General features: G+C 43.1%; 4 protein-coding genes across 4 annotated transcripts; 3 read left to right on the top strand and 1 right to left on the bottom strand.

The window, feature by feature from the left end:
* Positions 1-988: 988 nt before the first annotated feature.
* On the top strand, positions 989-2,667 carry PAS_chr3_0649 (uncharacterized protein; the record flags this gene model as incomplete). Its single annotated transcript, XM_002492831.1, has 2 exons — positions 989-2,345; positions 2,426-2,667. 2 exons carry the CDS (start codon positions 989-991, stop codon positions 2,665-2,667), a joined length of 1,599 nt encoding a protein of 532 aa, XP_002492876.1.
* Positions 2,668-3,183: 516 nt separating this feature from the next.
* PAS_chr3_0648 (Thiazole synthase, catalyzes formation of the thiazole moiety of thiamine pyrophosphate) lies at positions 3,184-4,221 on the top strand (the record flags this gene model as incomplete). Its single annotated transcript, XM_002492830.1, has 1 exon — positions 3,184-4,221. One exon carries the CDS (start codon positions 3,184-3,186, stop codon positions 4,219-4,221), a length of 1,038 nt encoding a protein of 345 aa, XP_002492875.1.
* Positions 4,222-4,474: 253 nt separating this feature from the next.
* Positions 4,475-5,941, bottom strand: PAS_chr3_0647 (Fumarase, converts fumaric acid to L-malic acid in the TCA cycle; the record flags this gene model as incomplete). Its single annotated transcript, XM_002492829.1, has 1 exon — positions 4,475-5,941. One exon carries the CDS (start codon positions 5,939-5,941, stop codon positions 4,475-4,477), a length of 1,467 nt encoding a protein of 488 aa, XP_002492874.1.
* Positions 5,942-6,783: 842 nt separating this feature from the next.
* Positions 6,784-11,898, top strand: PAS_chr3_0646 (Phospholipase D, catalyzes the hydrolysis of phosphatidylcholine; the record flags this gene model as incomplete). The annotated part of the gene is made up of 1 exon (XM_002492828.1): positions 6,784-11,898. The coding sequence occupies one exon, from the start codon at positions 6,784-6,786 to the stop codon at positions 11,896-11,898; it is 5,115 nt and encodes a 1,704-aa protein (XP_002492873.1).
* Between the last annotated feature and the right edge of the window lie 301 nt (positions 11,899-12,199).

Raw genomic sequence — 12,199 nt, 5'->3', positions numbered from 1 at the left:
ACTGTGGCTTGAGTTACGCACAATACAATGATAGAAGCAAAACGCTCCACTTGCACGAAAATTCCATGTTGATTGTTATCAACAATTCTTTTATGTTTGGGGTTTTACAAGTAAATCATCAAACATTAGTCAAAGTCGCTTGTATTTCTGTATTTACTGAGGGTGTGCACTAGCAAAAAAGTGAATTTCACGCACTCGCAGTTCCCTTGAAACCTCAACAGTGGCTGAACTCCCCCAATTGGTCCGACAAGAACTGACCGGAAAATGATCCAACATCGAATCTTAGATTTTAAACAAAGTTCCTGTAGAGTCACGAGGATTGACGAAGGGTAAGATCTCCGTCTGAGTTTGCTTTAAGAGTTGGATTAAAACCTGACTTGAGGGTATGTCGGGTTCTCCACAAGAGGAAGAGTAGAGACTTTGACCACAGCCTTACAGTATCACTATGTGGCAATCACATTTCATCAGTTAGATCAAAGAGTATTCCAGCCGTCTCGGCTAAGCCAAGTTTATCGTATATCTCGATGCAGTAATTTCACTGCAATGACTACATGCCGAGGTCACTAAACCTACATAGAATTGCATATCAACCGTAGAAACTATTAGACAGCATACTGCCCTGAGTTGCCACAAATCAAAATCGGTTCTGCTTAATGCTATCTTGCCTATAAATACAGCTACCTCCCCCCAACCTGCCAAGTAGACTAGTGCGAAGAAATAGACAAACATTTCCAACACTGAAGTGACTCCAACAGGTATCTGCCCAGCTTCTTACACTTTCGCGGTTGGTATCTAACACCCTAGATTAGACAGAATCAGTGCACTTTCTGCTAATTTTATCCCTATCCGGACAACGTCAAGTCCCTGATTTTCGCTGTCACTATTTTTTTTTTTTGAAAGCAAGTTCTTGCTCCTTTCACATATTCCGAAAAGACTCATTTGGGTGTCCTAGTTCGTTGCAAATCAAAACAGGAAAGCCTAATTCAAGATGTCTTTTTTTTCTAACCTTAAACACCGGCTGGAAGTGCCCAAAGATGAAAATGGTGCCAGAACTACAAACCTCCTTAATAGAGATATTATCCCTTTGCCTCCCAACCGAAGAACATGGACCGATTGGGATTTCGTCGGATTTTGGGCCGTCATTAACTTGTCCGTGTTCACTTGGCAAACTTGTTCCTCCCTATTGTCACTGGGCCTCAGTGTTTGGGAATCGATGGTTATTGTCATAATCAGTAAGGCACTTATTTTCGCTGTAGCCTTGAGTCATGGTTGGGGTGGTGGTGTCTGGCACGTCGGTTACCCCATCTATGGTAGATTCTCTTTCGGAATTTTTGGATCCTACTTGGCTGTGGGTCAAAGAATCGTGCTTGCTATCGTCTGGTATGCCGTCCAGAGTTTCACCGGTGCTATGATGTTGACCATCTGCTTAAGTAGTATCTTCCCAAGTTTCAACACATTACACAACACTTTCCCAGATTCGTTACCAATGACCTTGAAGCAATTTATTGGCTTCATTATTTACCATGTGTTGTCTATTCCCTTCCTTTACATTCCACCGGAGAAGTTGAAGCATCCATTCAGATTCGTCTCCATAATATCATTCGTCACTATTTTTGGTGTTTCTATCGGTTGCATGGTGAAGGCTGACGGTGCTGGAAGTTTGTTACAAAGCTCTGGAGTATCGATGTCATCTGCCGATAGAGGTATGGCTTGGATGCACGGTATCAACACGATGTTCAACTCCATTGCTGTCGGTCTTGCAAACCAACCAGATTTTTCTCGTTTTGTTCAAAGACCCGGTCAACAAGTCAAAGGTCAAGGTTTTTCCATCCTAATTTTGGGTACCGTCGTTCCTCTTTTTGGTCTGTTGGGAACTTCTGCTGCTGCTGAAGTTTACGGCGATGTCGTTGAGCTAAATCTTTGGAACCCACCTAACATTTTGGACCAGTGGCTGATTGAAAGCTATACCTCCAGAACCAGAGCTGCTGCCTTCTTCGCAGCATTCGGATTCTTTGTTAGTACGTTAGGGTTGAACACTATCGATAATGCCATAAGTGGAGGTATCGACTTGGCCTCAATGGCTCCTAAATGGATCACTGTCCGTCGTGGTGCTTACATGATAATGATTGTCTCAATTGCCATGAATCCATGGCAAATTGTGGCCAAGGCTTCCGTGTTCCTTGCTGTTTTGGGCTCGTACGGATGTTTCTTAGGTCCGATGATTGGTGTTATGACTTGTGACTACTACTTCGTACGTCATCAGAAACTCAAGCTGACAGACCTCTACAAAGCCGACAAGAGTTCTATTTACTGGTTCTACAAAGGATTCAACTGGAGAGGTTTCGGTTTGCCTGGATTTGCGGTTTTACTCCAGGTATTACAGGGTTTCCTAGCGTCAACCCCAACTTGACTGGGGTTCCTACAGCCTGTATCAAGATGTTCTACATTTCGTTTATCATTGGTTACCCGATCGGATTCTTAGTTCATCTGGCACTCAATAAGCTATTCCCTCCACCAGGTCTTGGTGAAGTCGATGAGTATGACTACTACCACTCTTTCACCGAAAAGGAAGCACTGAAATTAGGAATGGCCCCTAGTTCCGAGTTGGACAGAGTCAGCACCGATGACCCGATCAATATTCCTTACGACGAGAAGTCTTTAGGCTAATGTAGTTAAATAGTTAATCGAAACAATCGTGTATCCTCTTTATCGTACCAGCGGGATTCGCTGCTTGGATGGGTGACTCCTGTCCAGTTGACTCAAAGTAGTCAAAATAGGCCTGGAGACCCTTAACAGGTCGATGAGTAGCCTACTATGAGAAAACCCCTCACCACAACTGGACTATAAAAGGGCACGTCAATCCCCAAAGCAACTCTTTTCTTTCATCCCTACTTTATTACTTTATCCTTTGATCTTCATTGAAGAAAATCTGAAACAATTGTAAGCAGCAATCCACACCTCCCCAGCAATGACTCAATTTACTAACCCCATTGACAGAAAATGTGAGCATCTTTTTTAGATGTCATGATGATAGGTGGAGTATTCTTAATTATTGCTTTCAGCAAACCGGTGCCCATAAAGTGTTTCCCATTAAATCAATGAGAGGCATTAAGGCTGAGATTAAACGGTTGAACTTGAACTAGATAATTCTAGCGGAAAGAATTGCTCTTTTTATTACGTCGTATGACGCTTTCCTTATTATTGAGAAGTACTAACATTTTTAGGGCTCCTACCGCAATTGAAACTCAAACTCAAACCACTCCAGCTTTCACCGAACCCCAGGTTCTGAAGCTCAAGCAGAATGTTAGAAACCCAGACTCTCTGGTTGCTAACGCTGTTACCCCAGCTTTTGACTGGAACACCTTTGAGTTCGCTCCCATCCGTGAGTCAACCGTTTCTCGCGCTATGACCAAGCGTTACTTTGCTGATTTGGACAAGTACGCTGAATCGGATGTTGTGATTGTCGGTGCTGGTTCTGCTGGTTTGTCTGCTGCTTATACTTTGGGTAAGGCTAGACCTGATTTGAAGATTGCCATCATTGAATCAAACGTCGCCGTTGGTGGTGGATGCTTCCTTGGTGGTCAGTTGTTCTCTGCTATGGTCTTGAGAAAGCCTGCTCATTTGTTCTTAAACGATCTTGGATTGGAGTACGAGGACGAGGGAGATTATGTTGTTGTTAAGCACGCAGCTTACTTTATCACTACTCTTTGTTCCAAGGTTCTTGCTCTTCCTAACGTCAAGCTGTTCAATGCCACCGCTGTTGAGGACTTGCTTACCAGAAAGGACGAGAACGGCCAGATTCGTATTGCTGGTGTTGTTACCAACTGGACTTTGGTCACAATGCACCACCACGACCAATCTTGTATGGACCCCAACACTATCAACGCTAATGTTGTTTTGTCAGCTACTGGCCACGATGGTCCGTTCGGTGCTTTCTGCATCAAGCGTGGTGTCGAGATTGGTGCCGTTAAAAAAATGGACGGTATGCGTGGTCTTGACATGAACAAAGCTGAGGATGCTGTTGTTAAGGGTGCCAGTGAAATTGCTCCAGGATTGGTTGTTGCCGGTATGGAGGTTGCTGAGCACTCTGGTTCCAACAGAATGGGTCCCACTTTCGGTGCCATGGCTCTTTCTGGAGTCAAGGCCGCAGAGGAAGTTCTGAAGGTCTTCGATGAGAGAAAGAAGCAGAACCAGCAATGCTATGGTGGACTTTCCGCTTAAGCGTGCTTCTTTTTTGTTTCTTTAGTTGTTTAGTTTTTGGCACTGGTTTTGGTCGACCTTTTGTTTTAAGTAGCCTATATATGCAGTTAAATGATTGATAGTTTGATTTATTCCGTGCAACTTAAGGGATTGTGATTGGGCGTGGCAATCTACCTACATTCTATTTACCTGCAATCTTAGGATTGAGATTGATTCAGATTCTCTTGAAGGGGAAGGGTTAGACTATTTAAAATTCATACATACAGTTCATTCTCTATTTAGGGCCAATCATGTTTTCTGGTCTGACCCATTGATCAAACTCTTCCTCAGAAAGTACGCCCAGTTCCAGAGCAGATTGCTTCAAGGTGAGGCCCTTAGCATGTGCATTCTTAGCAACCTTTGAAGCCGAATCGTAACCAATCTTTGGGTTCAAAGCAGTAACCAGCATCAAAGACTCGTGCAGCAATTGGTTGATTCTGTCTGGGTTGGCTTCAATACCATCCACACAGTGCAATCTGAAGGAGTTGGCACCATCAGCCAACAGTCTAACTGATGATAACAAGTTAGAAATCATCACTGGCTTGAACACATTCAGTTCAAATTGACCAGAGGCACCAGCAAAGGTGATTGTTGAATGGTTGCCGAATACTTGAGTGCAAAGCATAGTGACAGCCTCGTTTTGAGTTGGGTTAACTTTACCAGGCATAATGGAAGAGCCGGGCTCGTTAGCTGGCAAAGACAACTCTCCGTAACCACATCTTGGGCCAGATCCTAAGTATCTGATATCATTGGCAATCTTGAATAACGAGGTAGCTACCACGTTCAAGGCACCCGAAGCTTCAACAATGGCATCGTGTGCAGCCAAAGCTTCAAACTTGTTGGGAGCTGTATAGAATTGCAGCCCAGTCAAACGCGTGACTTCTTCAGCGACCTTTTCAGCAAATCCCTTCTTAGTGTTTAAACCCGTACCAACAGCGGTACCACCTTGGGCAAGAAATCTAAGGGACTCCAAAGATTTCTCAACACGAGAAATACCATTGGTGAGTTGTTGAACGTAACCAGAGAACTCTTGACCAAGAGTCAATGGTGTGGCGTCCTGTAAGTGAGTTCTACCAATTTTAATGATATCTTTGAACTCTTCAGACTTGGCTTGAAAAGAATCTCTCAATTTGGTCAATTCAGGAATCAGACTATTGGTGATCTCAGTGACAGCTGCAATGTGCATGACGGTTGGGAAAGTGTCATTAGAGGACTGAGACATGTTCACGTGGTCATTAGGATGAACTGGCTTTTTGGAACCCAACTTACCACCCAAAATTTCAATGGCTCTGTTGGAGATGACCTCATTAGCGTTCATGTTGGACTGGGTACCGGAACCAGTCTGGAAAACCACCAAGGGGAAATGGTCAATTAGTTTACCCTCAGCGACCTCAGTAGCAGCCTGTTGAATGGCATCAGAGAGCTTTGGATCAAGAACTCCCAAGTCCTTGTTCACAATAGCTGTAGCCTGTTTCAGAGTACCAAAAGCTCGAACGACAGGCTCTGGCATTCTCTCTCTAACACCACCAATCTTGAAATTCTGTGAAGATCTTTGGGTTTGGGCTCCCCAGTACTTTTCATCAGGTACTTCGATTTCTCCGAAGGCATCACTTTCCGTTCTCTTGGCGATGACAGTAGAGGAGAAGGCACGTACTGCAGCGGCCGATTGTGGGATCAACTTGGAAGAGGAGTTTCTGAGCATCGTTAAACAAAAAAAATTGTTTTCAATGAGGAAGTGTCGTCGGCGGATAAATGACGCTTCTTATATGAAGGGAGGTTCAATGGAAGCTGTGAGGGTTACCCCGGGAAGAAGTCGTGTAGAAGCGGGAACGCGGAGAATCGAATCCGACGCGGAGATGAGATGTTAGCGAACATCTGGCATCCTACAAATGGTGTAGAGTGAGTGCGATGAAATTTACCAATTTCGTCGTAACGGGACATAAGTTGATTTAGATGGAATTCTGACGGTAGCTGCATTTACGAGTAGTCAAGGCAGGAGTTTGTCAAGTACTACTAATTTTTTTTTGATAAATAAAACCAAGAACTTCATTCCTAGATGCAAGGATGTAAGAGCATTACCGAGATGCCAGAAATCCGCTAGTAAACAGAAGAAAGCCCACCGTGGGAATAGTGTTTGAGATTTAGTTCAATTTCCTATCTAATAGGAGATTTGAGCAAGTTTCCAGGATTAGTTTTACCCCATGTGCAGTGGTCCTGGTTCTCAGCCCTAAAGGGTTATTGAAAAATTCGATGAAAAACTTCAAAAACCTCCAGGAGATTTTTCGAAACAGTAGCGGGTGGATCTTGACCTTTCTTGCCAGTGACTTTCTTGATTTTACTACACTGATACCCCAGTATTGGCTTATAAATATTTTAGAGTTGTACCACGCATTCCCCGTCCAGGGAGGTCAATCTTGGCATACTCCCAACTAGCTCGTTTGCGCGCCCCTTCCAGCAATGCACTACGTACTACATACCATCTCCAGCCGCGCAGGTTACAGATAAACAATTGCCAACTATCCATACTGAATATTCATCCAGGGAATGCTCAAAGACGTTTCAGAGTCGAACGACTCGGAGACTCAGAGGAGTAACCAACAAGAGAACAAGAAGTATGAGTCAAAGAGGAAGAAGTCCTCCAACATAGGCCAGCTTCCTGCCATAATCACCAACCCTTTATCCAACATTTTTCTGGAGCAATCTGAAGATACGGGTGTGGCAGAGGAAAGGGCTGGAAATGATGAAGGAAATGAGATATCGCACAAGGAGAAGCCTCATCAAGAGTTTTATGACAACGAATCCAAACAAAACGGAAGAAAAACTCGGCCGCCTTCAAAGAAACCTAAGCCCTCCTCCAAGGGAGAGGAAAATGACGAAAACTTGGATAATAACTGGATTCAAAAGTTTAAACACGTCAGAACTCCCACTCACTTGAGTTTCAATGATCAGTTGATATGGAAGGAATTGAAAAGACCATTCAAAAGGGATAAGTCAGCTAAGGTGTTACCTAAACGACAGCAAAACGATCGTGGAGACGGCTTTCGTCAGGAGGAGGAAGAAGAAGAAGAAGAAAATAGAGATACCAGAATAAGAGCAAAAGCGATCATTGATTCTTTGGCTTTGGGTTCTCCCTCCGTATTATTAGCAGCTAGTGTCTTCTTGAGAGATGAGCATGGAACAAGGCGAGCTCCCTTACTACTTGGCTTATTGGGTTTTAAGCTAGTTGATGTGACAAAATATACGGTCAAATCCGATGAACCTCTTTCTAAGAACAGAACTTACAGATTTGATTTAGAGTACGGTGTTGGCCCCACCAGGCACAAGTGGTCAGTGACCAAGAGCATCAAAGATATTGCTGCTCTTCACTCTCGACTGAAAGTATCTTTTTTTCAAGAGAACGCTCTAAGAGGTACAAAAGATGTTGAGTTACCTAAATTTCCAAAAATTAGCAACTACATCCAAAAGTTCAAGCAGACACAGTACCAAAGAAAGAAAGACGAAAGGCAGCATTCCAGAGGTAACAGTCCTTCTCCCAGGAGAGCTTCTCATTCTGTAGACCAGCAAGATGTAACTAGTGTTAATTCCTTGAGCTCTCTCCGTACAAATTCAAGCGCAAGAGAACTGTTCAACAATTTTGTGACGAGGATGTCCAGTGCTGTTCATCAAACAGATCAAAGAAGTTTCCCCTTAGATTTATCTTATACATCTGTATTTGAGGAGTACAGGGAGGCGCTTGATGATTACCTGAAAGAGTTGTTGATCGTATTAACTTTGAGGCCTCAGAGTAACAAACTTTTCCAGTTTTTTGAACTTTCACCAATAGGAGAACTTCTAGTCAATGATTCAGGATTTCACGGAAAACAAGGTTATCTTCGAGTCAGTTCAAGTGCCAGAACACAAGGATGGAGAGTAGGTCATTTAAAGGTGAAGGAATGGAAGGCCATGGTAGAGAGACACACAGCCAAATGGTTTTTGATCAAAGAAAGTTACATCATGTATGTGGCAGATATCTACTCAACTACACCACTGGAAGTATTTCTTGTGGATTCCTCCTTCAAGTACAGCTTTTCTGGAGATCAGCATCACCACAAATTAATGGGGCCAGTTACTGATACACTAGAGGATTCTGATTTTGATGACGTTTCTTTGCAAGAGTTTACAACACAAAAAAACCAACGAGATATTGCCCCTAGACTGGCTATCTCAGTTGAGAATGGGGAACGTAAAATAAAGATGATTGCTCAATCCGAAAGGCAGATGAAACTTTGGATTCAGTCAATCGTGATGATGGAAAAAAACTCGAAATGGGCTGAAAAGCATCGTTTCGATAGTTTTGCCCCTGTTCGAAAAGATTGCTACGCTCAGTGGTTTGTTGATGGTAGAGATTACATGTGGGCAGCTTCTTCGGCGATTGAAATGGCAAAGGATGTTATATATATTCATGACTGGTGGTTATCACCTGAGTTATATCTTAGAAGACCTGCAAATGGTAACCAACAATGGCGTATTGACAGATTGCTACTTAAAAAAGCGGAAGAGGGAGTCAAAATTTTCATTATAATCTACCGAAATGTGGGTACCTTTGTTGTTACCGATTCCCTATGGACAAAACATTCATTTCTCTCTTTGCATCCGAATATATATGTACTCAGATCACCCAACCAATTGCTACAGAACACATATTTCTGGGCCCATCATGAAAAGTTGCTTATTGTTGACCAGACAATTTGTTTTCTTGGGGGAATTGATCTTTGTTATGGTCGCTTTGATACCCCTGACCATACCCTCACTGATGCCAACGAGAAAGCTTTTGAGGACGGAAGTGAAACTTATGACAAAGACCCTCTGTCCTATCAAATGTTCCCTGGGAAAGACTACTCGAACCCTCGAGTTAAGGACTTCTATGCCTTGGAGAAACCATATGATGACATGTATAATAGAGAAGAAGTACCCAGAATGCCATGGCATGATGTGCATATGGCATCATCTGGACAAATAGCTCGTGATTTGTCTCGTCACTTTGTTCAGCGTTGGAACTATCTATTAAGACAAAAGAGGCCTTCAAGGTCAACTCCGTTGCTATTGCCTCCCGCAGATCTTACTCCGGAGCAGTTAGAATCTTCACGATTCAAAGGTACATGCGAGATTCAACTTTTGCGCTCCTCCTGTAATTGGTCTTTGGGATTAAAACAACACGAACAAAGTATTCAAAATGCATATCTCAAGCTGATTGAAACTTCGAATCATTTCATTTACATTGAGAATCAGTTTTTTATTACGTCATCTGCCTGGCAGGGAGTTGTCATTGAAAATACAATTGGAGACGCCATTGTTGATAGAATTATTAGGGCTCGTAATGAGAATAAGACTTGGAAGGCTATTATTGTGATTCCATTACTTCCTGGTTTTGAGGCGAAGGTAGACGAACCTGGTGCTTCGTCGTTAAGAGTGATTGTTACTTGTCAATACATGTCAATCTCTGTAGGTCCGACATCTATCTTCGGAAAACTAAGAAAGTTAGGAATTGATCCTGAGGAGTACATCCAGTTCTATTCTTTGAGAAAGTGGGCATGTATCGGCAAGAAAAGACGACTAGTCACAGAACAACTTTACGTCCATGCTAAGACTATGATTGTGGACGACCGTTCTGTGATTATTGGTTCTGCCAATATCAACGAGCGCTCAATGACAGGAACCAGAGATTCTGAAGTGGCTTCAATCATCAGGGATCGTGAAATGATCCAAACAACCATGAACGGGGAACCATATTTGGCTGCGAAGTTTGCTCACACTTTAAGGATGAGGTTGATGAGGGAACATTTAGGAGTCGATGTAGATATTCTTGATATGATAGAAAGAAGGTTCAATGACATCGAGAAACTTGCAAGAACAAGTCTCGGTAAAAAAGCTGCAACTGGAAAATTCAAGAATGAGGAACATGAGGTAATGAGTGCAATGGTTGAACTTGCTACCAGAGATGTGTTAGGGAAGAAGGATGGAACCAAAAGATGGAGCTCATATTTCAGCACTATAAAGAGCATGAATGGCAATTCAGATTTACCAAGTAAGCTCCATGATGCTCTGGAGAGAATAATTCAAGGTGATCAAATTGACACAGACTCTGAATCAGAATCAGAAAGCTATGTCACTGAACTTCCTCATCCTATTCGCAGATCTTTTAACAACAGGGCAGGACACGAGAATGCAGGTCTCAGGGATGCCAAATCTTACTCAACAGACCCAAGAATCCACCATAATGATTCTCATAAAAAGGACATCAAAGGGAAGGGGCAAGATAGATATGACTCCCCTGGTAACAAGAAGTCTCGTAAGAGGATCACACAAGTTTTGCAAGACTGGGCTCTCAAAGCCACGTCAGAATTACCTTATTCCGATGATGTTTTTGTTCCCAATCATGAGCAAGTGATGCAATTTTTGAACTCAAAAGACCACGATCCAGAATCAGAAGGCGGCGAGGAGACAAATAACTGGAAGAATATCGAAAGATGGGGCCTACTCAAACGAGTAGCATACTTACAGAGATTAATGGCCAAACAGCAGAAGGACAAGGCCGCCGAAAGGGAAAAGAGGGAAGCTTTGAACTCAAGGTCCAAAAAACAAGGTGTTTCGCCCGCTTCCTCCTTGGACCAAAATCAAAACACCGCACCCAATGGCTCTGCACAGACAGATAAAGTGAAAGTGTCAGGTGTTGATAGTGCTGTAGAATTAGGTGAGCATCTTAACGAGAAGGGTCGAACTGATGGAAACGTTGCTCCAGGATTAAACCATTCGGGGTCTCTTGGTTCAGATGAAATATCGAATGTGAAGGTAATTCATCTCGAACCCTCTGAAGTGAAGGACATCATCGAGTCTTTGGAAACTAGGGGTATATCTAAACCAAGATTCATAGATCCTTATGCATTTGAAGATCCTCTAGATGATGATTTTTATGAGGATCTGTGGCATGATACGGCTTTTAGAAACACTGCCATCTTCAGAATGGTCTTCCACTGTCAGCCTGATGACGATGTGCTGACTTGGAATGATTATAAGAATTTCAGCAAACTAGACACAGCATTTAATTTGGCACAGAAAAAACGAGAAAATGGATTGACTCGAGTCGACAGTAGTTCCGAAGACCCAAACAATTCTCAGGACACCAGTATCAGTATCACTGACATTGAGAATGCAACGAGCTACCAACGCGATAAAGTATTACAAAGTGAGGAAGATGCCGAGAAACCAAAACGTCAGCCATTACATGGGAAGCTCAAGAAGAGTGTTGCTGGTGGTGGAAGAAAAATGTCTTACTCCTCGGAGCATTCACAAGATAGCATTGTAGGCGACAGCTCAGATCAAGAGCAGCCTTCAGAAGACTCTACCATTGAGCGTATCGATACAGAAATTGATGGGGCTCTGGACATCAACACTGAGAAAAGCCGCAAGACCACCACCAGGAGAAGAAGATTGTATCCTTCCCGAAGAGTCGTAAGGAACATAAGGAACAGTGTGTTTGACTGGTCTACAGCAGAGCTATTGTTGAGCTACGTCCGTGGAAACCTAGTGCTATTTCCAGTAGAATGGCTCATGGCCGAGATTGAATCGGGCAACCTGTTCTACCGAACCGATAGACTGCCTCCAATAGAAATATATGACTAGGTCTAAGTACGCATTAGTAGATTATCTAGGAATGAGGATAAATAAGATCACACCAAATCCCGTCTCCGCGAATTATCGCCCTATGGATCACTGATAAGATAAGAGAGAAGGTACTGTCCAATTTGTGAGATTAGCTGTAAACAGTATACAATGAGTTCAACAAATCCAGTGAATTCGCCGCACTCATCAAGTATCAGTCCACTCACAGAGAATAGCTCCACGGCCACGACGCCTGAGATTCCAAAGCAGAAAGCTAATCCAGGAGGAAGATTCTTCAACGAGTACTCCAAAAAGATACCTG

The sequence above is a fragment of the Komagataella phaffii genome, chromosome 3 (assembly GCF_000027005.1).
Source record: "Komagataella phaffii GS115 chromosome 3, complete sequence".
Classification (NCBI taxonomy): Eukaryota; Fungi; Ascomycota; class Pichiomycetes; order Pichiales; family Pichiaceae; genus Komagataella; species Komagataella phaffii.
Note: the sequence above shows the minus strand (reverse complement) of the source record. Positions and strands in the feature narration are given on the sequence as shown.